Source organism: Xyrauchen texanus, chromosome 25, assembly GCF_025860055.1.
Source record: "Xyrauchen texanus isolate HMW12.3.18 chromosome 25, RBS_HiC_50CHRs, whole genome shotgun sequence".
Taxonomy (NCBI): Eukaryota; Metazoa; Chordata; class Actinopteri; order Cypriniformes; family Catostomidae; genus Xyrauchen; species Xyrauchen texanus.
This window is the reverse complement of record NC_068300.1, coordinates 159,004-186,840: the sequence shown is the minus strand read 5'-3', so window position 1 is coordinate 186,840 and position 27,837 is coordinate 159,004. Positions and strand designations below refer to the sequence as shown.

Here is a 27,837-nt window from a genome sequence, read left to right as displayed (position 1 = left end):
CGTTTATTGACAGTGACATTAAAGCTGCTTTTCTGTCAGTAGAATTTTACAGCATTCAAACACATTCTGACTGTTATTCATTGTAATGATCAGGACTCAGAGGTAACAAATGTCAATGTCAAGGGGTCATATGAGAAATCTGATTCATCTTGATCGTCTGAGATAAAAGTGTTCATTGTACTATGAAAACAGAATGTAACTTTCAGACTCAAATCTTCCACTGCAGATCAAAAAACAAAACACATTTATTGAAACTAAACAGCAAAAACGACTCTCTGAAACATTCATGAATTCATCATTTGACCGGAGCTCGTCAATTAAAGTGCGATCAGACTATCCAATGCGCTCACTCGTCTTCCACAATTAACATGTAATCTCTTCATGGGTGCAAGAATCACTTTCCAGCAGTTCAAAACATTAAAATAATGATACACACTTCTTTTTTACAGACATTTCGGCTACTAGGACTTCCTCAGCGTGTTCGACAATCTATCCACCCATTTTCTTATATAGACCACATGACATCATCACATAATTAGAAATGGCATTTTTGTTTTGATACAAAATTCATTCAATAACATTAAATAAGGTATGAATAAATTATATACATAAATATACTAATCCCAACAAGATAACCGTAAAGACATCGTAGATTTTTCACGAGGCAGGACCATCCGCCTCCAGCTCGTCAGTGATCATCAGAGAGATGTTGGAGAACGTCGGCCGTTCATCTGCGCTCTGAACGAAACAACACAAATATCAACACAAACTCTACACAAATATATCTGGAACAATCTCACTTTCATTGGACTGTTGTAAGAGGAGAAACCTTTAAGTCAAAAGCCAACAGTCTAAAGTTAATACTTAAAATAAGTATTAAATAACTTGTTTGAGTACAGGAATGGCAACACGTGTGGCAAAAATTTAACTTGTGGACCCAGGACACGTCCTCAATCTGGTGCCAAGTTAGGGTAGATGCCGTTTAATTCAACAGTGACCATTAGATTAACCTACCCTAACCCTAAGCCTGTATGTGAGCCATTGAAATGATTGTACATCTATCAAACAAAGACGATATCTGATACCTCCATCCAGCACATCTGCATGATTCTGTAGATGTGCACTGCAGCGTTTTTGGGCCGATAGAGTCGATGTCCCTGAATGACCTTCAGAACCACCTCATGATTGGCGTTGTGTTCAAATGGCATCTTCCCTTCAGTGAACACCTCCCACATCAGCACACCTGAAAAGAGAGCATCAGTCAATCCTCCATCCATCATCACTCCATCATATCAGAGAAAAAACAGGATCTGTTGTGTTCTGACCAAAAGACCAGACGTCAGATTTGCTGCTGTATTTGCAGAAGTTGAAGACTTCAGGTGGAGACCATTTGACTGGAAACTTTGATCCTGAGGAACTGGTGTACTTGTCATCTAGAACATACCTAGATAGTCAACCACACAAACAAATGATGTGGGTTAGTAAACTGTTTCCTTCAAGTTTGGGATCAAAGCAAATTGTCATTGTCATGTATGATAAATATAGAGAAAACTTTGAAGTACTGAAAATAGAGAGCGTTTATTTATCCTTTGGTTAAACAAAGAGATCTTCCAACAGACAGAAGTGAGAACTGTGTGTTCAGTTACCTGGCCATCCCAAAGTCTGACACTTTCACCACCAAAGAGCTGTTCACCAGACAGTTTCTGGCAGCCTGAACAAACACAACAACAGAGTAAACACATGCGCCTTCTGACACCATACTTTGCTATCTTATAGACGGGAATCTAAATGAGGCTGTGAGGGATAGACGTTCAGTCACCTCAATGACATGCATTGTATAAAGCTATCTATAATGCTCCTAGATTACATCTAATTTTTCACAACTCTTGCTGTCTGGAGTTCTTTGTCTTCTGAAATTTCTTGGAAAGAAATTTAGCTCCAAAATGACAATTCTTGGCCAAAACATTCTGGAAACTCTGGGGCGAAAAACGTACACTTTCAAGGTGGAGAGGGCCAGCCGCCCCTACAGCCTCTCCTGCAGAAAGGAAAGCACTGATCCGACTGCGCATCTCTGGGGGTCTTTGCATCGGGAAGAGCACCACTTACCGAACGGATGGCACTTCAGGTCATACAGGCACCTCGTCGAGGGAGCCCTGGCCTGAGTGATCGTGTTTACCACTGCCGGTGGTAGGCCACTTAAGTCTTCCACGTCCCATCCAAGGGCCAGACGTGGATATTCTAGAGGTCTGGTCGCGGGTGCCAGGTTGTGCCCCATCCCTGAGAAAGAAGGTCCTTCCTCGGGGGTATTTGCCAGGGGGGCTGTCGCAAGGAGCATGAAGTCTGAGAACCCAGTCCGGGTGGGCCAATGAGGTGCCACTAGGATAACCTGCTCCTGGTCCTCCCTGACCTTGCACAGCATCTGTGAAAGTAGGAACACTGGGGGAAACAAATACTTGCAGAGCCCTGGTACCAATCATCAAGGGATGAGGGATCAGGGGGAGCGGAGGATTCCACTCCAGCCCGACGCTCGCAACTGCCCAGGAAAGCACGGCCATCAGCTGTGCATGGCGTCAGACTGAACCAGCCCACACTCTGATGCTATAATCGAAAGCTCATCCACTCCGCGAGCCTCGAATGAGATGGCGAACTCGCCATGAGACAATCCGGCAGTCCAATTGCAAAACTCGCTGGGGCAAACGAGAGTGCTGAGGAATGGGAGGTCCGCGGGCGTTTTCCCGGCAGAGCGGCTCCAATTGAAATCTCCAAATCGCTCCCAGTGCTAACTGTCCTGGCCTCGAACCCGTAGGTAGAAGGACTGCGTTGGGGAGCCACTGGGGGGCTTTCCCTGGGGAAAGCTGTGACTGCAATGTTGCCATAATCATGTTCTCGCAATGAGAACATGACCTGTCCATGAACGCTGTCCTCGCGTGGGCAGCGCCCAACACGTGATGCAGCGATAGTGGCCGTGGGAAGCGGAGAGGTAACGATCGCAACCAGGAAATATACACAAACGGAAAAGGCATCTTTAAAAAGACGCTCTCTGTGAGTGCCACTCTTTTAGAAATATACTCTTAGGCTGCTGAAGTGCCCAGGGGCATTCTCTGCACTCAACCGGTGCAAGAGGGGGAGAAGCCGCTGTAATGCGCCATAAATCCAACAGCTTCACTGGACTCAGAGATGAATGGATCAGCAGAGTAATTCAGCTCAGTGAATACAACTGCTCGGCTCCGAAGAAGTCATCTTAATGAGTGGTTGCTTTCCAGCTCCTTATATACCCGTATGTCCGGGGGAGTGGCATGCAAGGAACTTACTAATTCTCATTGGCCTTTTCTCAAATATCAGAGATGTCTAGGGCTCCCAGGAGCGACCCCTAGTGTCACTACATCGACACACATCGAGTGAGTGACAGAAGGGGAACTGAATTTTTGGTGTCATCAGCTGAGCGATCCAAAAACACTTTAAACGACAGCACAACCCATTTAAGAGAGCGTGCAGCTATCCCTCATAGCCTTGTTGTCATTCCCGTCAAAAATGAAAGATGGCGCTGCTGTGAATAATGTCATAAAGGTGTTTCACTGCTACTCAACTCTACAAATGGAACCCGATCTCAATCTTTCAAGACTTTCAGAGCAACTCATGCAAAAGCCACTGGATATATTTAGGCTTTTCACAACAATTTCTGATGAAAGTGGATGAACAGTGAAGCTGTGTCTTATGAATTAGTTTTATCAGATTACTGACTTGACTGATCACATGACTAATTAGATTAAAGTTACATTCTAAAACTTTTCACAGAATGAATAAATCTTGATTGATCATTGGCTCATAGGAAATGCAAAGAGATGTATATGCTCATCGCATTTTAAATGTGTTCTACTTGAATATAATTTTATTATTATGTGTCACCCAAATAATGCACTTAAGAGTAATGCACTTCAAAGTCAGCAACTGTAATCTGATTACAATCATTTGAAAGGTAATGCTGTAATAAAAAGGTCATTATATTACAACACTGAAGGTCTGACCAGATCTCGGTGTATGAATCCGTGTTCCTCCAGATGTTGCATCCCTTGACTGATGTCGTGACAGATGCTCAGCAGGTCCTGCTCTGTGAACGTTCCTCTCCTCTGACGGAGGAAATTCAGCAGACAGCCGAGCTCCATGAACTCCGTCACCAGATAAATGGGTCGTTGTTGAGTGCAGACACCATATAACTGCACCAGGTTACGGTGAGACAGATTCCTGTACGCCAAACAATCAATAATATCACACAGATATTTCATTCACATAGACCAGATCTTGTGCGTGTGTGTGTGTGTGTGTGTGTGTGTCTGTGTTAGCTACATCATGATCTTGGCTTCCTCTATAAAGTCGTCTTCACTCATGGCTCCTTCTCTGATGGTTTTAATGGCCACTTTATGCTGTGCTCTCCATTTGCCCAGTCTGACCACTCCAAACTGCCCGCAGCCCAGTTCCTTCATGAACGTCAGCTCACACGGGTTAATCTCCCATTTATCTACAAACAACATCCAGAAAACATACACACAGATCATTAAACCTGCAGACTAGTTGTTGACGGGTCACTTCAGAAGATCAGATGTGTTTGAATCAATGACCCTGATTCCAGCTGGTATAAAGATGCATGTGTGGTGATGGATCACATGTGGTCAGGTGTTTTACACTGTTTACACCTGCTCATTTAAATGCGTCTCCGGTCAACACTTGTGTTCTGATTTGTCTCTGTTTCATGATGACATAAGTCACTATGTATCTTGCAGTAACAGTCAGAAAACACAAAGTGCAAATAATCGGCCCGCTGTTTCTCCCAGATGTGATTGAAATGTAATTAAAGCAACAGGAGCAGAATTATCCGTTACTTTAGAGTATTTCCTGTATTAAAGGAGCTTCAGGTGTTCCTGATCATCATCTGTGTTGAGATCAGACACTGAAGATCTCATCATTGTGTGTGTATCTGCTTTAATCATTTTCAGATCGAACGGTTATTTCCTTTTAAAGCGCAACGGCAAAGTTTAAACACTTGTTTTGTGGAGCGTTTGATTGACAGGTGAGGGGTGGAGCTTCACTGCTGTCGGGATGCATACAGGACGGATTAGTGTTTACTCCTCAAATGTGACGTGGACGCGTGCGTTTTTGGCCACATTCGGATGTGGTTTTTGTGATCCGATCACAAAACATTATTTAGCGCTGATCACATGTGATCTGATCACCCGAAATGTCTAGGTTACTATTGTAACCTCCATTCCCTGATGGAGGGAACGAGACATTGTGTCGAAGAAGCGATACTAGGGGTCTCTATGGAGAGCCTCACACATCTCTGAACTAGAGAAAAGGCCAATGAGAAATTGGCAGATAGAATTTGTCATGAACGGAGGTTACAATAGTAACCTAGACGTTCTCTGTCTGTCGTTTACTTTGACGTTGTGTTGAAGAAGCGACACTAGGGGTTCAAATTTAATCACACCATGCGCCGAACCGCGTACACGCGCTGCTGACGCAGGTGTGCCAAAGGGACAGGCTGCGTCAGACTGCACATACACTTCCCCAACACCCATAAAATCGTCATAACCTTCTGGTTCCCAGCATCCCGAAGGGGGGAACAAGGTGACGTGAGTCCGCTCGTGAAGGGACTGTACAGCGGAAAATACACACAGGGGGATTATTCCACACAGGGGCCCATCCTGTGGAGCACCTATTCCAGTACAGAGTAGTTTCAGTACCCTTAGTGGGTCTGGGCGGGGAATTCCGCCGCTGAATTCGCTCAGTCTCGATCTCTGGGTCGTCTGTCTCATGAACGCTTGGGAGCCTTCAGGACCCGGAAGGATGTTCAAGAGACGGGGGCGTGCACTTCCTGCGGAGCGCTCGACGCTGGGGCTGAGAGCTGGGCCCAGGTTGAGGCGGAGATGCAAGTTTTCTGGAAGCCGCAGGAGGTCGCCCTCGGCAAGCAGACGGAGCACGTCGGGGCATGATGTGAGAGATGGCCTCCGTCTGTTTCTTCACCGCTGAGAACTGCTGGGTGAAGTCCTCGACAGTGTCGCCGAAGAGCCGAATTTGGAGACGGGGGCGTTGAGGAAGCATGCCTTGTACACGTCCCGCATCTTGACCAGGTTCAGCCACAGGTGTCATTCCTGAACCATGAATGTGGCCATCACCTGCCCAAGTGTCCACGCTGTGACCTTCATGGCCCTGCGAGGTCGGTCGCTGAGCACAGTTCCAGCAACACGTCGGGGTCAGGACTACCCAAGTGCAGATCTTTGAGTGCCTTGGCCTGGTGAACTTGGAGGGCCATGGCATGCTAGGCAGAAGTGGCCTGTCCGGCGACACTGTAGGCTTTGGAGGTCAGTGACACAGGCCTCATCCTACAGGCCTTGGAGGGGAGCACCGGGTGATCCCGCCAGGTGGCGGCGTGCTCAGGACATTCACTCTATCGCAATCACTCTATCCACCCGGGGGACCCCCGAGTACCCATGGGCCGCTCCGCCGTCGAGGGTAGTGAGAGCAGATGAGCGAGGGGGTCGGTTGCGGGCATTAAAAGGTGCCCTTAATGACCTCGTCAGCTCATCATGCTCCTCCGGGAAGAAAGGAACCGGGGGGGTGGGGGGACGCAGGAAGCAGTAATCCAGCCATAAAGGCTGTGGGGAGGACGGAGGGTTCCAGTCCAACCCCACGCTGACGGCAGCCCGGGCAAGCATGTCTGCCATCTGGGTGTCACCCTCAGACTGGGTGAGCTGACCCAAGGGTGGCAGCCCAATCGAGTCTTCCACGTCAGACGCCGGAACACTTTCCAATGCAGCGGTGAGCTCATCATCAAGTTCGGGGGGCTCAAGGGGATAAGCAGACTAGCCGCGAGACGAACCGCTGTAACCCTGGGCAGAAGTCAATGAGCGTGTTGGGGGGCGGGTGGTTCATGGGGATGTACCTGGCGAAACAGAGCCCGCTGCCATCCCCAAATCTCCCCCATCACCAGCCGGGTCTTGGGAATCCCGTGGGAAAGAGGAGCGACAAGGGGGGCGGCTGGAGTTCCTTTTTAGGAAGGAAAGCCACGACCGCAACATTGCCATGGTAAGGTTCTCGCAGTGAGAACACAAACCATCCACAAAAACTGGTGTGATTGCTGCCAAGACACACGAGGCAGCGTCTGTGACCATCAGGAGCGGAGAGAACTCGACCGCATCCAGGAACTACACGGGCGGAAAGGCATCTTTATAAAGACACGTCCTGAAAAGGACGTTCAATGCCGCTGTGTATTGCTCTTTTCCAGAAATTATATCTTTTACTGAAAATATTCTCTTTTAAAAGTGCTGTCGAAGTGCCCAAGGGCAAAGCTGCACTGTAGTACAGAGAAGGAGAAAGTCGCTGATATGCGCCATAGATCCAACAGCATACGCTCTTGTGGAGATGAAGTGAACCGTCATAAGTGAATATATTAATGTAACATTTTTACATATAAAAATATTAAATGAATGAAGATATAAATGAACACAAATTCTTTCAATTAGTCAATCTCACAATTAGACTTTTAAACGTTTAATGTGACTTGAATTGGGGATATTTTAGAGCATTTCTATCTTTATATTGTGGAACGCTTTGAATGTAAAATGTTAATAAAGCATTATATTGTTGCATATTACTTTATTATACAAGATGGAAATAAATGCATTTTGACAGGAAAAGAAGTATATAATGGTGTCAAATGTCAGAATTACCAAAATCTGCAATTAATCACAATTAAAAAAATGTATCTAGTTATTTTATTTTAAAATAATCAAGAGCACATTGAAAACAAACAGTGATTTTTTACCGTAACTGAATCCTGCTGTTGTTGGAGCTTCTCTCATCTGATCACCGACTGGATGACGCAGCCGACACAAAAGACCTACAGACACACACACACACACACACACACACACACACACACACACACACACACACACACACACACACACACACACAGACAGACACACACACACAGACACAGACACAGACACACACAGACACAGACACAGACATATTAAATTATAGATCAACTTGTTAGTGTCTCACCTGAAAGATTGGGAAGTTAGAAATAATGTGCATGTATGTGTTACCTGCAGCATTGTGTTTGTGGTATTCTATAAGTTCAGGTATACTGCTGAAGATGTATTTCTCTGCCAGGTAAAATTTTTTTGATGAGTCGTGTATTTCTTTAATCTGGTAATGTTTGACTGTAGGTGATCCATCCCTGAAAACACACACACGCATGCACGCATGCACGCACGCACACAGACACACACACGCATGCACACACGCACGCGCACACACACACACACACACACACGCACACAAATGCACGCGCACACAGCAGATTAAACCTTTTTAGATTCTAGAATGTCCTCAACTTGTAAAATAAATCATAAATAATAATACTTTGAAGTTTAGAAGTCTTGAAGAGAGACTTTAGCGCAGTATAAACACAATAGAAGTCAATGGAATGTGTGTGTGTCTCTCACCCTGTGTTCTTTGTGTACAGAGATACAGTATATGTGCCTGTGCTGGACACTCGAACCATAAATCCACCTTCTTTACCCTACACACACACACACACACACACACACACACACACACACACACACACACACAGTGTTACACAATCAGAGATTGGCATCAACAAGCACTGCTGCTTATGCTCTCACTCACACACACACACTCTCACACACTCACACACACACTCTCTCACTCACTCACACACACACTCTCTCACTCACTCACACACACACTCTCTCACTCACTCACACTCTCACACACACTCACTCACACACACACACTCTCACTCACACACACACACACACTCTCACTCACACACACACACACGCACTCTCACTCACTCACACACACACACTCACTCACTCACATACACACTCTCACTCACTCACACACACACACTCACTCACACTCACTCTCACACACTCACACACACTCTCACTCACCTCTTTTCTGAGTTGATCCTCAGCTTTGTTGCGGTTGACATTTTTACAGAACCACCTAAAACACACACACACACATACAAACACACACACACACACACACACACACACACACACACACACACACACACACACACACACACACACACACACACACTTGTGTTTCCATGTTTTATGGGGACTTTCCATAGACATAATGGTTTTTATACTGAACAAACTTTATATTCTATCCCCTAAACCTAACCCTACCCCTAAACCTAACCCTCACAGAAAACTTTCTGCATTTTTACATTTTCAAAAAACATAATTTAGTATGATTTATAAGCTGTTTTCCTCATGGGGACCGACAAAATGTCCCCACAAGGTCAAAAATTTCAGGTTTTACTATCCTTATTGGGGACATTTGGTCCCCACAAAGTGATAAATACACGCTCACACACTCACACACACACACACACATATACAAACACACACACACACACACACACAACAGAAGTTTAAGATCTAAACAAACAAAACATTCAATATTAGAAAATCTCTCTTCTTGAATGATTTGACTCACATAAACTGCTCAAGTTTGTCCGACTCCTTTTCTGTCACATAGTTGCTTGGAATGTAGCCCTCCACTCTACACACACACACACACACACACACACAATAATAATAAAGATATATCTGCAAACTGAAGCACATCATATTAAACATGACCCAAAGAAATAAATAACAAATCAATTGTGATTTTATCAACCTCCGCTCACGACACGACACCCCCCCCCCCGTTAGCACAAAAGTAACATGACTCCAGTCAATCAGTGAATGCAAATCGATACATTCATGATAAAAACATTATTTACTTTTATAAAGCACTTGCGAAGTATGATGTTGCATTTTGGCGAGTTCACACGAGAATTCGGAAGCGGCACTTATTTACAACACAAGAACGAACGTCACGCGAGAGTTCAGCCGTTTCAAACAGCATCAGAGTCCTGGATGGAAGCGCCATATTAAAGTTAAAAACTTTTAATCATCGACTTGATTCTTACATAAACCTATCGATTCGCTTCAGAAGACATTAATTGATCGACTGGAGTCACATGGATTACTTTTATGCTGCCTAAATGTGACATTTAAAGAAGTACAGAAAGAGAGTCGGGAATTCCAAATTGGAATGAAAAATGAGTTTAATTTTGCGATGGGAAATATTCCGATGAATTTGGGACCTAGCTTACGTGAGGGGTGGAAAGTCCTGGGAGGACAGCCAAACCTTCAGTAAGGGGTTTAGACCGGTGTCTGTCCGCTGACCTCTTAACATGAGCACCAGTCTGTAACAGGGCTTCTCTGGTCTCCAGCTGCATCGGCACAAAAAGGTGTGAGCGGTAGGAACCTGAGAATCGGGCTGTTGGGTGTGAAACGGGGGGGCTGGTTACCGATGCTATACATGAAGGTTGACAACCCCATAGATGACAACTGCAATGTGTTGAGAGCACACTCGACCCAAACTAAACTCTCACTCAAAAAAGAATGTTTTTGGGAGGCCATACACCGCAGGGTCTTTTCCAGTTGTTGGTTGGCTCGCACTGCTTGCCCATTCATCTGGGGATGAAACCCAGAGGACAAGCTAACTGTATCCCCCAGCTGTCGACAGGACTCTGCCCAAAACATGACAGAAACCGGGGGCCTCTGCCAGAAACAAACATCCACAGGGAGGCCATGAATACGGAAGACGTGATTAATTACCGCTGTCTCCCTGAATTTGGGGAGGGGAATAAAATGAGCTGCCTTTGAGAATTGGTTCACTACAGTCAAAATAATGGTTTTGCCATGAGGGGGGGGCGACCAGTTACAAAAGCCATGGCTATGTGCGACCAGGGTCTCGAGGGGACTGACAATGGTTGGAGGAGGCTGGCCGGGGGACTACAGGAGCTCTTACTAGTCACACAAATAGGACAAGATGAACTGGCGAATGTCCCGCACAAGCGATGGCCACCAAAAGCGCTGTATAATGTGAGTACAAGCAGCCCTTGGGTGCAAAGCGATGTTGGACGAGTGACCCCACTGAAGGACGTGCATTCTAACCGATCATGGAACAACCAGCTTATCTGCTGGGCATGTGGATTTTAGCCTCCACCTCCCAGGACACCATGCCCACCACTTGAGAAGTGGACAGGATGGTGTCCACTGGGGTGGTGGAGATCTTGATTTTGAAACATCGAAAAAGGGAATCTGTCTTGATGTTTTTGGAGCCCGGAAGATACGAGAGAGTGAAATATAACGCCCAGTGAGCCTACCTAAAGTTAAGACATTTAGAACTACGGATGTACTCTAAGTTCTTGTGATCAGTCCAAACCACGAAAGGTATCCCCGCACCCTCTAACCAGTGACGCCACTCACCCTAGGCCAACCGGACAGCCAGTAATTCCCAGTTATTGACATCATAATTCGTTTCGGCTGGAGTTAACCGGTGTGAAAAGAATGCACAAGGATGCACCTTTCAATCTGAGGGAAAGCACTGAGAGAGAACCCCTCCAACACCGACCTCTGAGGCATCCACCTCCACCACGAACTGTAATACAGGGTCAGGGGTAATTAAAATGGGTGCGGTGGAAAACTGCTCCTTGAGTTTAGCAGACACGGACTCTTCCCGTGGAGACCAACTAAATTCAGTGTGAGTGGAGATAAGATCCATTAGAGGTGTGGTGAATTGGCTATAGTTCCCAACTAATCTATCCTAACCCCAGGAATGGAACCGACTGAGGACTTCAAACCGAACCGAAAAACGCACTTCTCCACCTTGACAAACAGCTGATTCTCTAGCAGTCACTGAAGAACCTGCACATGGTCTTGCATATTCAAGGAGAAGACCATAATATCATCGAGATAAATGAAACCAAACGATCGATCATGTCTCAAAGCACATCCTTCACAAGCCCCTGGAAAACGGCAGGGGCATTGACCAATCCGAAAGGCACGTCCAAATATTTAAAGTGCCCCCTATGGGTGTTAAATCTCCCACTCATTCCCCTTCCTTATAAGGACCAGATGGTAACCCTTCCGTAAGTCCAACTTCTTAAATATGCACGCCCCTGAAAGAGTTCAAAAGCTGAGGACATAAGCGGAAGAGGATAACGGTTCTTAACCGTGATGTCATTCAGTCCTTGATAATCTATGCATGGTCAAACATCTCCACGAGGAAGAACCCCACCTCTGCGGGTGATAAGGAAGAACGGATGAGACCGGCTGCAAAGAATCGTTTATAGAAATGTTCATGGCCTCCCTTTTGAGGGCCGAGAGTGAATACAACCACCCTCAAGGTGGAGAGGTGCCAGGACGCAAGTAAATAGCGCAATGAGGAGGAACGGGCAAGGCACGGGATCGGCTGAATAATGCACTCAAGTTGTGATACTCCAGTGGAACACCCGAAACTGCTGGCTCATCCTGCAGAACACAAGACTGGACAGGGGAGACAGCAGAGTTAAGACAGTGTGAAGAACAGAAAGAGCTCCAGGACTAAACAGAGATGGCTGCCCAATCAATGTGAGGGTTGTGTGTTACCAACCACAGGTGTCCAAGAACAACTGGGGTAGCTGGAGAATGTATGAGGACTGACAGCTGTTCAGTGTAACAGGCCTGGTAGAGTGGGTGATGACAGAGAGGGGCGTTCAGCATGTGTGCAGTGATAGGTCCATGCAGTCAGAATCTGGGAAGCCGCCATTTTAGGGCTAAGTCAGTGTCAATGAAGCCACCAGAGCTGAGATAGTGTTGTAGCTACTACCACTCTGCAAGCAAAGGAGTGTGCGAAGTCCGGGGGCTTTGTCCAACCATGATGTTGCACTCACCAGTAACCCCCTTATTACCGACGTGCAGGATCTTTTAACGAGCATGCAGCTGAGAGGTGGCCAGACTGACTGTAAGTGAAACACGTGCCATTGAGGAGCCGATGTTGCCTCTCTGAAACTGGAAGCCTGCCCACATGCATGGGCTCAGGAGAAGGATCCAAGTGTTTTTAACTGCCCCATCCTTCAATAAGTTTCTTTTGCAAAGCTTGAATCGCCAAAGAAGTCCATCCAGTGCATGTTTTCATACAGCAACAATTAAAAATAGCGCAGATGTGTGAAAGAACGGGTCCATAATGCATTTGTGCTCAAAACAAGAGGCAGCAGCAGAATGAACCAAATGAAGTCTTCTCTTCAGAGATGTTACTTGACACAGCATCCAGTAAAAGCAGCCCGAGATATGCGTCAAGCAGTCAAAGACGTCAGTCTGTGCATGTACAAAAATCATTTAAAATAGTCCAGGTGGGTCCCTGTAACAGGGGGGTTAGAATGGGAAAGGATGAGGTGGGAACCGGCTGAACAGTCAAAGTAATATTTAATGAAAAATGAAAACAAAGACAAAAACATAAACGAACACACGGCAGCTGAGTGTGGCTCTCTTCCTCTCTCTCGAACGGCCGCATCCGGCTGCCTTTATCCCTCTCCTCGGCCGATTATCCCGATTGCGGCCCGGGCATGGGGAGTAATGGCACGGCTCCACCCTCCTCCTTGTCACAGTCCCCTTTGGTGTTCAGGAATAGTTCGGCCTTGTTTGTCCTCTCTCAGTTTACAAAATGAAGCAAAAGTAGGCATTGATGATTTTTCTGTAGAGGCGGTGAAGAATTAATGAGTACTCCAAGTGACGTTGGGTCGTCCCGGAAGTACGAGGCGATTTTGCAGTTTTGGTTTCAATAAATGCTTTTATTGCATTGGGGATTAAGTTTTGAGTTCTAAAATTGACAGTATGTTTTTATAGTAGAAAGACCTCCTATATGTTAAAATATCAAGGAAAATTGTATTCGTCATGACAAGACCCTTTAAAGATTCACTCCGTCACTTTTCCCTTATTGTCTTCACATATCAAGAAATTCTAGACTTCTTTTAACTTAAAACTTGACCATTAAGTGTCCTCACATTCATTCTGTATTCTTCATTGATAGTCCCAGAGGAGGGGTGTTTTGTCTCAGGTGTGAAATACATCCATATTCATGATAGCTCACGCCACCTTGCATATTACCTTTCTAACACTAAAAGTGTCTTACAAAAGTTAAATAACTATATTGTTTTGTATGAATGAGTGATCAGGATGGTTTTCACACCATTTTGTAGCAAAAACTCTCGGCTACAAGATCCAGTTCTCAAAAGTCTTGTGGACAAATGATTAGTATGTGTTATATGGCCTTATTTCAATGACTTAAAATTTAATTTTTTTCAAAAACCACGCATAAACGTTATTTTCTGAAAAATACAAACCTGTACACACGTTGCTCACATATTATTGTAGCCCAGTTTGTGCTGAATGCAGTGTTATCAGACTTTAGACATTAATATGTTTTTAATTAACTGAAAAAAGCACAAATGTCAAAGTCAAAACTTCTCCAGGGCCCCAAACACCCTCAGACCCCAGAGGGGTAATAAATCCATATTTAGTAAATAGTTACTATCATTTTTAATGTTTAAAAAGATTTGACATGGAGCGGGTAGCCTCATGGGGGTTGACATCACATGACCGCAGTGACTGCCTGTTATTGGACACTTGCACTGAGGGAATAAAGGTGATGTGCTCACCCGTGCTTATCTCGTGCTCTGTACCAGTTGATGTCACGCTTCTCTAAGATCACGTACTCCTCTCCCTTCTTCAATGTCAGATCATGAAGCTCTTGTCCTTCAAAGTCATACAGCGCGATGACCACTTCCTCCCTTGAGCCCACTTCTTCCTGTTGTGTTTTCTGTGTGGGTGGAGGGGGAGGGGGAGGGCGCCGACTCTGAGGGGCGATGGACCACAGCATTAAATCAGCTGAACATGCAACAATTACAGAAAAACATCAGGTCTGAAATGATAAAACAATGTGACGCTTATTGAGAAGCAGTTGTGAAACTTTAGTGGAAGATAGTTCACGAGTGCAACACACGGATAACTCAGAGGATAAATCACTCACACAGATCGATTTATGAGCTTTAATTTATTTAAGGTGACATTACACATTATTGTAACGCTCTCACTGTGCTGAAAACAGCTTTAGGATTCTCATCTGGACCGGCTCCATTAATCAGCTGATGTTAGATCAGTGTTGGACAACACAAGTATTTCCCTTTAAGTGTTTATCAACAGATTTAGAAGACAATTGTTCTGTGTATAACAGCTTCACAGATGTTAGATAAATATAAAACAATTACTATTGATTTATAATAAGTATTATTAGTAGTAATAAAGTGAATATTAAATTCCGGTCATACTTTTGAATTGAAATTGAGCTTTTATTTTGAAGTGTTTCTGTGACATTCTCAGTCCTCTACGTGACTCAAAGTGATTATAAACCATACATTACTGCTGTTTAATGAAATAAGTATCTGTATGTGCCTCACGCTACAATGTGAGTTGTGCTCATGATGGAGTTTTCCCTGTATGAGTCGAGGAGGATTTAAAGGTACAACACATCACAAACTATATATTTATATAATTCAATCACAGCTTTGTGGTAAAATAATCTCACTCTGAGTCGGACATAACGAGATTTTAATTTGTGCTCTGAATGTTAACGTAATGACATCCGTACGTCAGATAAGACCGCTTTTTGGTATTTGAGTATTTTTACGAGTACATGAGTGCAGTACCCGATTCCAACACCACTACACGGTACATCCCTGTATGTTAACACTACATTTACATCAGCTATAATCCAAAATGTTGTGCATGCCTAATTTACAACAAATCATATACAGTAAACTCATTGCCATCATATCAACCATTGGTCACACTGCTCACTGGTGTGTGTGTGTGTGTGTGTGCGCGCGCGCATGCTCACCAAAGAAACACTGATCATCTGGTCATCTGAAGGTACTGGTGGAAGAGGTTTACGTGAAACTGCCAGAAAAAGAGAACACACACACACACACACACACACACACACACACACACACACACACACACACACACACACACACACACACACACACACACACAAAAACTTAGTTTAAGATCAAAACACCTTTACTTTATTTACCCATTATTTGTATAAACGTGGACATCCCTAAGTGTCCCCAAAAGTACATTCAGTCCGTGTGTACACACACACACACACGTGTACACACACACACGCACGCGCACACTCACACACGCGCACACACACACTCACACGCGCGCACACACACACTCACACGCGCGCACACACACACTCACACGCGCACACACCCACACGCGCACACACTCACACTCACACGCGCACACACACACACACAGTAAAACAATACCGGTCAGTGTGTGTTTCTTACCATCTCCAAATAAGTTGTATCCCTCACAGCCCAGGGCGAGTTTATCCACCTGCCCGCAGCACAACCACTCGCCCTCATGCCAGAACTGAGGGTGAAACTTCGCCGCTATCATAGCGTTATTCTTAATCTCTGGAGCACAAAACAGAAAAATACAGTCCTTTAATCATTTACCAGTGAATAAAACATCAAATTAATGATATTTACAAACACTCTGTGTCATACCATTATCAATCCTCACATGAAACAGAACAAATAAGAACTGCAGCATAACTGATTCAACGGAGTTTCATGTTAGCATGTTGCTAAGCTAACAAACGGAATACACTGCACACACACATATGGATTACAATAGTCCATTTTTATTAGATTAGCTATTAGCTGAGGTGAAACGGACCCCGTTGAACCAGGGTGGATGCCTGCGAACTGAATATAGACAAGTCGGACGATCCTGGTCAGCCACCACGACGGGTTGGAGGGGGACTAAGGGGACAACAATTGCATTGTACGTACTGGTGGGTGGGGCCTTGTGGTGGGGCGGAGCCTAGGGTGCCACGTTGAGGGGGCTCGAACCACGAAAATCGTGGCCGTGCCGAGTCTGGGGACATCCAAGCACTTACCTCCCTCTGGATACCCACCATCGGAGCGGTCAGGGATGGGGGAGGTGGGAAATCCTCCACGTAGCCATCACAACCACCCTGGCAAGGGTGTGTTGGTGCCACAGTTGGTGAACACCGGGTGTGTGACTCAGGGAATGAGGACACTGCTCTTTTCTTTAAATTGTGGGTAACGCAGCCTTTTAGGCATGCAGCGAAATCAAAAGAAAGGGGATGAAGTGGTCAGCTTACCACCTCCAATGCTGCGGGTCTCCTCGTCCCTTGGTCACCCATCTCAGGCGCACTTCGAAACCTTCCTCAGGTTCTTGGTAGTGGGACATGAGACGGGGAGTCTGCTTCCTGCGGCTGGCCTTCGGCGGAGCCGTTGTTGTTGCAGCAGGTGGACTACCTTGTTACAAGCAAACGGGGTCCGGTACCTTGATCCGCGCCAGGGGATGATATGCTGAATAGCCTCCATCTGCTTCTTAACCACCGAGAACTGCTGGGCAAAGTCCACAACAGTGTCGCCAAATGGCCGACCTGGGAGATGGGGGCATCAAGGAATCGTACCATGTCAGCCTCCTGGCTGAGCCAAAGGTGGCACTCCTGGACCACCAAGGTAGACATTGCATGCCCGAGAGTCCGTGCCATGAGCTTTGTAGCCCGGAGGGTGAGATCGGTCGCTGAGCGCAGCTCCTGCATCAATCCCGAGACAGAACAACCCTCGTGCCCATGGCGTGCAGGGCGGAGACGGCCTGTCCAGCGGCACTGTTGAGTGAGTGACACTCCAAAACACTCCAAGTCCTCATGGTGGCATAGTGACTCGCCTCAATCCGGATGGCGGAGGACGAATCTCAGTTGCCGCGTCGGAGACCGTCAATCATATTGTTCATTTAAAAGCAATCTTATTGAAAACAAACATCTGCATCTGTTCAGATACCATATATGTAGATCTTCTGTCCCTTTTTATAATGACTGTGTTTCAATGTTATAATAATGTTTGTCTACATCCTAAACTAACAGGTTTTGTGTCCTATACATTTGTGCAAGAAGCATTTCTAAATGGAGAAGTAACGGTGAACTTAAATAGAAGTTTCTAATGTTTATGTCGAGTTCACTACATTTGTAACATGATTTCATAATCAGAGAATGATTTTATAGATGATCATTTGCTTTAAGATCCACATTCACCATCTGTAGACTAAATAAATACCTTAAAATATCACAAAATATCTGTTTGTTACTAATAAACACAACAGTTTGCTTTATGTGATTGTGTTTCAGTGGGATCATATGACAGTGATTCAGATATTCAGAAAGGAATCAAGCACGTTTGATGAAATCATGTGACTGAATTGCTAGTCAATCAAAACATGTATAATGTTTTACAGCTTCACAGAGAGCCCATCATCACCCTTCACGACTATGAACCCTTCAAATACTGCCTATGTAGACAGCTCACTAGAGTTCACAACAGTTTAAAAGTCAGTTTGATCTTCTAGAGAAATCTGTTTCCTGTTGAACTCTTGTCAAACAGTTCCCTTTTCTGTTCTTTTGAATACTTCAGTAGAAACACTCGGAGTGTGAGCGGATACAGAAACACTTTTTAATGATCACACTGTACGGTACACGCTTCAGTCTACATTACAGTAACCAATTACAAATACTCATGTTACTGTAATTAACTACTTTCCCCAGAACTGTCCTTGAAGTAGTTTAAAGTGTACACTTGTACTGGAGTATATTTGAGGTGCTGTAACTGTACTTTTACAGCGCTATTTTCCCACCGTCTCTTTCACTTCTTCCCTGTCCAGGATTTATTTGTATCCATCAACGTGATTGGCTAGAAAGAGTCTCGTGACTCTCTGCAGCTCAGACAGCATCTGTTATGGATGCCTCAAGCACAGTTCAACACCTGGAACAGATTTCCACACTGAAAAACACAGATTGCTTGATCGTGTCATGTGAGTTTAACTTGCTCAAGCCAGATATCAGATATCAAAACTTTCTTTATTTTGGAATCATTTTTTAAATAACTTTACACAAACAAAAGGTGTATATGAAAGATATAATGTCACTGACCAAACGTTTTCTCCCCAATTTGTAACGGCCAATTCCCAAGTCCTCGTGGTGGCGTAGTGACTCACCTCAATCTGGGTGGTGGAGGACGAATCTCAGTTGCATCCGCGTCTGAGACCGTCAATCCGCGCATCTTATCACGTGACTTGTTGAGCGCGTTACTGTGGAGACGTAGCGTGTACCCCACAGAGAGCGAGAACCTCTAATCACGAGGAGGTTACCCCATGTGACTCTACCCTCCCTAGCAACTGGGACAATTTGGTTGCTAAAGAGACCTGACTGGAGTCACTCAGCACGCCATGAATTCAAACTCACGACTCCAGGTGTGATAGTCAGCGTCAATACTCGCTGAGATACCCAGAACACAGAAATTAAAATGTTCTAATTTATGTCAGTATTGTTTGGGAAAGCATTTACTCTCCAGTTTGCAGATATTGCTCAATACTTAAGAGACATTTATAATCTACTTTTTCAAGTGTTTTGCACCATCTTGACCACACACTATATTAATATCATTCAATCACACATTTTAACATGTAAATATTATTACAGCCCAAACACGAGTCCCACATAAATGCACAAATATATTCATACAATAGCAGAATTCCAAAGTGCTTCATGCTCACTTGTATCGTACTAGTGTTCATTTCCCATTAAATACAGAGATGTATTACATATTTCCACATTACTATCACATCAACATCCCTAAATAACTTCAAACGCAGAGAATCACCAGATTTGATCGAACACTGTGGCCATTCTGTTGTTGTTGTTTAGATTTATTTTTTGTTTGTTATTTTCATATATATTTGATATCGAGTTAAATGTTTGTTAATGAAACGGTGAAGCTTTTCCAAGCTCTCCTGCATATCTCTTTTTCTATTTTTGTATTCTTGCTTTGATTTTAAAGATGCCAAATAAACACATAAACTGCAGCTCATCCAGCACAGCTGCTCAAACACACACTGACCTTCCTTGATGCTCTGAACCCAAATGCTCCGGCTCTCATTACTGGGAGCAAAAATATACAGCGTGATGGAATCATGAACGACCTGAAGACAGAGAGACAACGTCAGAGATCTGAGCCACTGGTTGCCATAGAGACGGCTGACGGACACTCACCTGGAATGGATATTTGTTTTCACAGGGAATAACAGTCACACTGTTTTTAACAATCTCCACACACTTGATTCTGTGCAGCTCCACTGAGCCTTTCTTCACCCTCTTCTGCAACACACACACACAAACACACAGTTACTACACAAACATTAGTGTTGTCATAACACCCAACGAATGCATTTTACACTTGCAGTCAAACAGTAAAAGAGCCCGTGTGTCATTTGTATATCACTTTTCACAACACGCATCATTTCACAGCAGCTTTACAGAAAATCAGACATTAACAGGAGACAAAATGTCCTGGTTACTTCCGTAACCTCCGTTCCTGATGGAGGGATCGAGGCGTTGTGTTGATGTAGTGACACTAGGGGTCGCTCTTGCCTCTGACCTTTGATAAAAGGCTAATGGGAATTGGCGAGTGGAATTTGCAAGCCACTCCCACAGATATACGGGTATAAAGGAGGGGGCGTGCATACCGCTCATTCAGATTTTGTGCTGAGGAGCGAGAATAAGGACCCGGCCATTTCAGGGGATAGTTCAGCATTGAGGCAGGAGGGACAAGTCTCATTCCCTCCATCAGGGAACGGAGGTTACGGAAGTAACCAGGATGTTCCCAATCTGTCACTCACAAGTTGTGCGTGTATATGTATATATATATATATATATTTGTGTGTGTTGGTATGTATGTATGTGTGTGTGTTTCTGCATATGTATGTGTGTACTTACATCAGCTCTGAGCTCATAATACGAGAGTTTGCTCTTGGTAAGCACAAACACCCTCTCTTTATAATTGAGTGGAGATGTTCGTTTCTTCTGTTGAGAACGTTTAATCAACGTTTCCTCAAGAATTATTGTCAAACTCATCTCCAACGTATCTGAACATCGAGCAATGCCATGGACCTGAAACAACACAAATACACATACACACACTTGTTGGTGCAGCTATCATTATGAGGATTCTCCATAGACATAATACCCAACACACACCTAAACCCAACCCATCCCCTAAACCCAACCCAACCCCTAAACCCAACCCAACCCCTAACCCTAACCCAACACATCCCCTAAACCAAACACAACCCCTAAACACAACCCAACCCAACCCAACCCCTAAACCCAACCCAACACAACCCCTAAACCCAACCCATCCCCTAAACCCAACACAACCCCTAAACCCAACCCATACCCTAAACCCAACACACCCCTTAAACCCAACCCAACCCCTTAAACCCAACACAACCCCTAAACCCAACACAACCCCTAACCCTAACCCAACACAACCCCTAACCCTAACCCAACACAACCCCTAAACCCAACACATCCCCTAAACCCAACACAACACAACCCCTAACCCAACACATCCCCTAAATCCAACACATCCCCTAAACCCAACACATCCCCTAAACCCAACACAACCCCTAAACCCAACACAACCCCTAACCCTAACCCAACACATCCCCTAAACCCAACACATCCCCTAAACCCAACACAACCCCTAACCCTAACCCAACACATCCCCTAAACCCAACACATCCCCTAAACCCAACACAACCCCTAAATCCAACCCATCCCCTAAACCCAACACATCCCCTAAACCCAACAAAACCCCTAAACCCAACCCCTAAACCCAACCCATCCCCTAAACCCAACACAACCCCTAATACCTAACCATAACCCAACACAACCCCTAAATCCCCGGTAGCACGCGGTAGCACGCAGCGGCCACTCCGGATCCACAATGGTGCTATTTTTGTTAAAAAAGCCCGACTTTTGCAACACATGGACATCGGAGCAACCGGTGTTCGTGTCTACCATCGCCAGACACTACTGAAATATAAGACTCATGCAAAAACCAAGCTGCATGATGACCTGCAGGAGGCGCTACGCGTACTCGGCTTGCTGCGGAGACCAGGCCTCCAGCCCTCGGCGTCGCCTGATGCCGGTGGCCGGGGAGAGGACGTCGTAGCGGTGTCGCGAAAGCGGAAGCGCGGAAAGAGGGCGGGGTCCATGCTAGGCTAAAACAAACCCTAGCCGGCCGGCTCTCCGTCTATCCTGCTCTCAAATGTTTGCTCCCTGGACAATAAACTGGACTATATCCGACTCCAGCAGGCTACGCAGCGTGAGTTTAGAGACTGCTGCGTCTTTGTTTTCACGGAGGCGTGGCTCAGCGACAGAGTTCGGATGCCGCCATTCAGCTAGACGGGCTCGCCTCGTTTCGTGCCGACAGAAATACAGCTCTCTCGCGGTAAGACTCGCGGTGGTGGCTTGTGTGTTTACATCAACACGGAATGGTGCAAGAACTCTATGCTAGTCTCTAGTTACTGTTCATCGCTGTTGGAGCTCGTGACTGTTAGATGCAGACCTTTTTATCTACCACGGGAATTCACCACTGTTTGCATACCCGGGTTTACATTCCCCCAGCACTAACGCTAAGGAAGCGCTCTGTGAACTGTATGGGGCTATGAGCGAACTGCAGAACGCTCACCCCGACGGACTGTTTATTGTCGCCGGAGATTTCAACCATGCAAATCTCAAGACAGTGCTCCCTAAATTCCATCAGTATGTGGACTTTGCAACGAGAGGCGTAACGCGCTTGATCTTGTTTACACAAACATCCCAGGCGCGTACCAGGCGGAGCCCCGCCCCCACCTCGGCTACTCAGACCACATCTCTGTTATGTTAATTCCAGCATACAGACCGCTCGTCAGATGCACAAAACCGCTTCAGAAGCAGGTGAAAACCTGGCCAGCAGGAGCCATCTCTGCTCTTCAGGACTGTTTTGTCAGTGTACTGACTGGCACATGTTCAGGGAGGCTGCAACATATGGCGATTCTACCAACTTGGAGGAATACACAGCATCAGTGACCAGCTACATCAGCAAGTGCATTGATGATGTCACTTTCTCCAAGACCATCACCACACGCTCCAACCAGAAGCTGTGGATGACTCGTGAGGTGCGCACGCTGCTGAGGTCCCGAGACTCCGCCTTCAGAGCTGGCGATAAGGCAGCCCTAAGAACAGCTAGGGCCAAACTGTCACGGGCAATCAGAGAGGCAAAGCGCGCACACGCCCAGAGAATCCACAGTCACTTCCAGGACAGCAGTGACACGCGGCGCATGTGGCAGGGCATCCAGGCCATCACCAACTACAGGACAACATCAGTTGCCTGTGACAAAGATGCCTCCCTTCCAGATGCGCTGAACGACTTCTACGCTCGGTTTGAAGTGCAGAACGACGTGATGGCGAGGAAGTCCACCCCTCCTCCCAACGACCAGGTGCTCTGTCTTACCACGGCAGATGTGAGGAAAACTCTACGTAGAGTCAACCCACGGAAGGCTGCTGGACCAGACAACATTCCTGGCAGAGTGCTCAGAGGATGTGCAGACCAGCTAGCAGATGTTCTTACCGACATCCTCAACATCTCTCTGAGCAGCGCCGTCGTTCCAACGTGCTTCAAGGCCACCACCATCATCCCCATGCCAAAGAAGTCTTCAGTGTCCTGCCTCAACGACTACCGTCCCGTCGCACTTACACCCATCATCATGAAGTGCTTCGAGAGACTCGTCATGAGGCAGATTAAGACCCAGCTGCCCCCCTCACTAGACCCACTGCAGTTTGCGTATCGTTCAAACCGTTCAACGGACGATGCCATCACCACAACCCTCCATCTGGCCCTCACCCACCTAGACAATAAGGACTCATACGTTCGAATGCTGTTCATAGATTTCAGCTCAGCATTCAACACAATCACTCCCCAGCACCTGATTGGAAAGCTGAACCTGCTGGGCCTGGACACCTCCCTCTGCAACTGGATCCTGGACTTCCTGACTGGGAGACCTCAGTCAGTCCGGATCGGGAACATCATCTCCACCACCACCACACTGAGCACTGGGGCCCCCCAGGGCTGTGTGCTCAGTCCACTGCTGTTCACTCACAACTGTGCAGTAATGCACAGCTCGAATCACATCATCAAGTTCGCTGATGACACGACCGTGGTGGGTCTCATCAGCAAGAACGACGAGTCAGCATACAGAGAGGAGGTGCAGCGGCTGACGAACTGGTGTAGAGCCAGCAACCTGTCCCTGAATGTCGACAAAACAAAAGAGATGGTTGTTGACTTTAGGAGAGCACAAGGTGAACACACTCCGCTGAACATCGACGGCTCCTCTGTGGAGATCATCAAAAGCACCAAATTCCTTGGTGTTCACTTGGCGGAGAACCTCACCTGGTCCCTCAACACCAGCTCTATCACCAAGAAAGCCCAGCAGCGTCTCTACTTTCTTCGAAGGCTGAGGAAAGCACATCTCCCAACCCCCATCCTCACTACATTCTATAGAGGGACTATTGAGAGCATCCTGAGCAGCTGCATCACTGCCTGGTTTGGGACTTGCACCGTTTGGACCGCAAAGCCCTGCAGAGGATAGTGAGGACAGCTGAGAAGATCATTGGGGTCTCTCTTCCCTCCATCAAAGACATTTACAAAAAACACTGTATCCATAAAGCAACCAGCATTGTGGACTGACCCCACACACCCCTCACACAAACTCTTTACCCTCCTGCCGTCTGGCAAGAGGTACCGAAGCATTCGGGCCCTCACGGCCAGACTGTGTAACAGCTTCTACCCCCAAGCCATCAGACTCCTCAATACTCAGAGACTGGTTTGACACACACGTGTCCTGAGTTGCACTTTAATTACTGTCACTTTATAACTGTCTGCTACCTCAATAACTGCTATGTGCATAGAACATTATCTCATAGTATGTTATGTTTACATTTTTAGAAACTGTCATCTTTTTGCACTGAGTACTGGTCGGCGCTGCACTGTCTATTGTCCTGTTCATTGTCAGTAATTTGTTGTACTGTCCTGTACTTTTTGCACATGTTTGCACGTGCACTTTATATAGGTATATATAGGTTTTTTATATAGGTATTCTATTTCGCTGTGTTGTCTCATGTGGTCCTGTGTTGGTCCTTTGTTGTTTTTATGTAGCACCATGGTCCTGGAGGAACGTTGTCTTGTTTTGCTGTGTACTGTACTAACTATATATGGTTGAAACGACAATAAAAACCACTTAACTTGACTAAACCCAACCCCTAAACCCAACACAACCCCTAAACCCAACCCATCCCCTAAACCCAACACAACCCCTAAACCCAACACAACCCCAACCCATCCCCTAAACCCAACACAACCCCTAACCCTAACCCAACACAACCCCTAAACCCGATGTTTTACACACCGCACCAGGTACTCATTTTAGGCTGAGTCGACGTAGGGGAGGCCTGGGACCGGTGATGCCGGTATAACGTTACTTAGTAACGCGTTACTCTAATCTGACCACTTTTTCCAGTAACGAGTAATCTAACGCGTTACTATTTCCAAACCAGTAATCAGATTAAAGTTAGTTATCCAAATCACTGTGCGTTACTATTTTTGTCATTTTCCTTAGTAAAAATATATATTTTTGCTTTCTTTTTGCGTCTCAGGGAGTGAAGTCACGTATGCGACGAGTCACGTTTTCAGCATGAGGACAGTTCATGTGTACCACGCAGTGACACAAACGTAAACAACAATGAAGGGAGGAGAGAGATGCGTGTTTTCTAGCTGGAAATACAGTCACTATTTTGAGTTTGTGTCAGCAAAAAATGGAAATATTAAGGTTCGTTGTACACTGTGCTGGTGTCGACAAAGTGCGATCTAGTTACAAAAATACTACGTCAAATTTGAAGAAACGTTTGGAGTCGCAGCACTGCACAGTCAAACTTGCAGAGCAAGTCTCACCAGGTGGTGCGAAGCAGAGAGCAGGAGGTCCCCCACCAAAAGCTGGACTTCGGTGCAAAACCAGTAAGTGGGGAGAGTTAAAGAAGTTGGTCGGGCAGTATGTTGTAGAGGAAATGCTGCCCTTAAACACGGTTGACTCGCCCTCGTTTCGTCCCATAATAAACAAGATCCCTACTACTGTCAATGCCGAGCTGCCTCACAGAACAGCTTTTTCTTCTTACATGGAGGAGTATGCATCTGAAGGCCGCGCTGAATGAGGTTGACTTTGTGTCAACTACCGCGGATATTTGGACTGCTAAGAACAGAAGTTATATGGGAGTAACGCTCCACTGGATCAGTAGATCCACATTAGAGCGCCACAAGGCTGCATTGGCATGTAGGAGAATTCGTGGTATACACACGTATGATGTTATTGGTGCAGAAATTGAAAACATTCACTCTTCATATGGACTACTCAACAAAGTAGTTGCAACAGTGACTGATAATGGATCCAACTTTGTCAAGGCGTTTAAAGTTTATCAGCCTGTCACAGAGTCCGATGATGGACGGAGGAGGGAGGGTCCACCGCCACAGATGATGATGATGATGAGAGCTGTCTTTATTTTCTTTTTATAAACATGTATTTTTCAGGGAATAGTTTTTAAGTTCAACTTAAATGTCAGCTGATACATTGTTGACGTTACTGTTAAAAACGCACTTCCAATAAAGTGAGTGTTGACAAAACAGGTTGTCATTTTTATGTTGAGGTGGCGGGGGTGTTGTCGGCAGCTGCTGAATGTAAAGTAACTTGTAATCTAACTTAGCTACTTTTCAAATCAAGTAATCAGTAAAGTAACTAAGTTGTTTTTTCAAAGTAACTGTGGCAACACTGCCCAGGACCGGTTGAGATAATCGTCACTGGTGTTGGCCATGAGCGGGAATCGAACTCGGGTCGCCAGGTTTGTAGAGCAGCGCGCTAACCACCACACACACACACACACACACACACACACACACACACACACACACACACACACACACACACACACACACACACACACACACACACACACACACACACACACACACACACACACACACACACACACACACACACACACACACACACACACACAGAGTTGTGTTTCCATGTTTTATGGGGACTTTCCATAGACATAATGGTTTTTATACTGTACAAACTTTATATTCTATCCCCTAAACCTAACCCTACCCCTAAACCTAACCCTCACAGAAAACTTTCTGCATTTTTACATTTTCAAAAAACATAATTTAGTGTGATTTATAAGCTGTTTTCCTCATGGGGACTGACAAAATGTCCCCACAAGGTCAAAAATTTCAGGTTTTACTATCCTTATGGGGACATTTGGTCCCCACAAAGTGATAAATACACGCTCACACACACACACACACACACACACACACACACACACACACACACACACACACACACACACACACACACACATCTCAGCTTCTGTGGCACATTTTCACACAAATCTTAGTTCATATTTGTATATTCTACCGCAGACAATAACAACACTGCTGACAGAAATGAAAGAGTGTGAAACCGAGTGTGAGTTCATGTTTAATATCAATATAATCTTCAGTACAAGCAAAGGATTTATTCACACGAACTAACGCTGATTTAAAACATGTATTAAATATCACGACAACACTCCTGATACACACACGAGACAATGACTATAAATGATCTCACACCATCTCATCTTCCGTTAAACGCGATTTCTTCCAACCGGAGATCAATGAAACGGATCATTTAATGGATCAATCAGCTTCATCTGACACAAATAAGAGAAAGAAACATTAAAATCTTTTCTTACCTCCGCTTTGAGTTTTTCCGCGTGTGTTTGCGGTCAAAGTTCAGGAAACACGAATCGAGGAAGTGCTTTTTTCTGTCATTAAAAAGAAAAAAGAACCAAGGAAGTCCTGACGCGCGCGCGTGTGAGTGAGTGTGTGTA

The 27,837-nt window shown here is 45.5% G+C and overlaps 1 protein-coding gene across 1 annotated transcript; it reads right to left on the bottom strand.

The window, feature by feature from the left end:
* tec (tec protein tyrosine kinase) lies at positions 1 to 27,837 on the bottom strand. The gene is made up of 18 exons (XM_052091407.1): positions 27,700 to 27,837; positions 20,803 to 20,976; positions 20,080 to 20,184; positions 19,928 to 20,009; positions 16,286 to 16,414; positions 15,820 to 15,878; positions 14,582 to 14,778; positions 9,544 to 9,609; positions 8,985 to 9,039; positions 8,508 to 8,584; positions 8,106 to 8,239; positions 7,820 to 7,894; positions 4,345 to 4,516; positions 4,026 to 4,242; positions 1,647 to 1,711; positions 1,326 to 1,444; positions 1,086 to 1,243; positions 1 to 738 (listed from the first exon to the last, which is right to left on the bottom strand). The coding sequence occupies exons 2-18, from the start codon at positions 20,938 to 20,940 to the stop codon at positions 658 to 660; spliced, it is 1,929 nt and encodes a 642-aa protein (XP_051947367.1). The 5' UTR covers positions 20,941 to 20,976; positions 27,700 to 27,837; the 3' UTR covers positions 1 to 657.

Bases quoted from the DNA above. Each gene is read 5' to 3' on its own strand.
- tec (XM_052091407.1), bottom strand. From the start codon at position 20,940: ATGAGTTTGACAATAATTCTTGAGGAAACGTTGATTAAACGTTCTCAA. The intron at 14,779-15,819 runs GTGAGCATGCGC...ATCGCCCCTCAG, and splicing joins AGATGATCAGTGTTTCTTTG to AGTCGGCGCCCTCCCCCTCC. The intron at 9,040-9,543 runs GTGAGTCAAATC...TGTGTGTTTTAG, and splicing joins GACAAACTTGAGCAGTTTAT to GTGGTTCTGTAAAAATGTCA.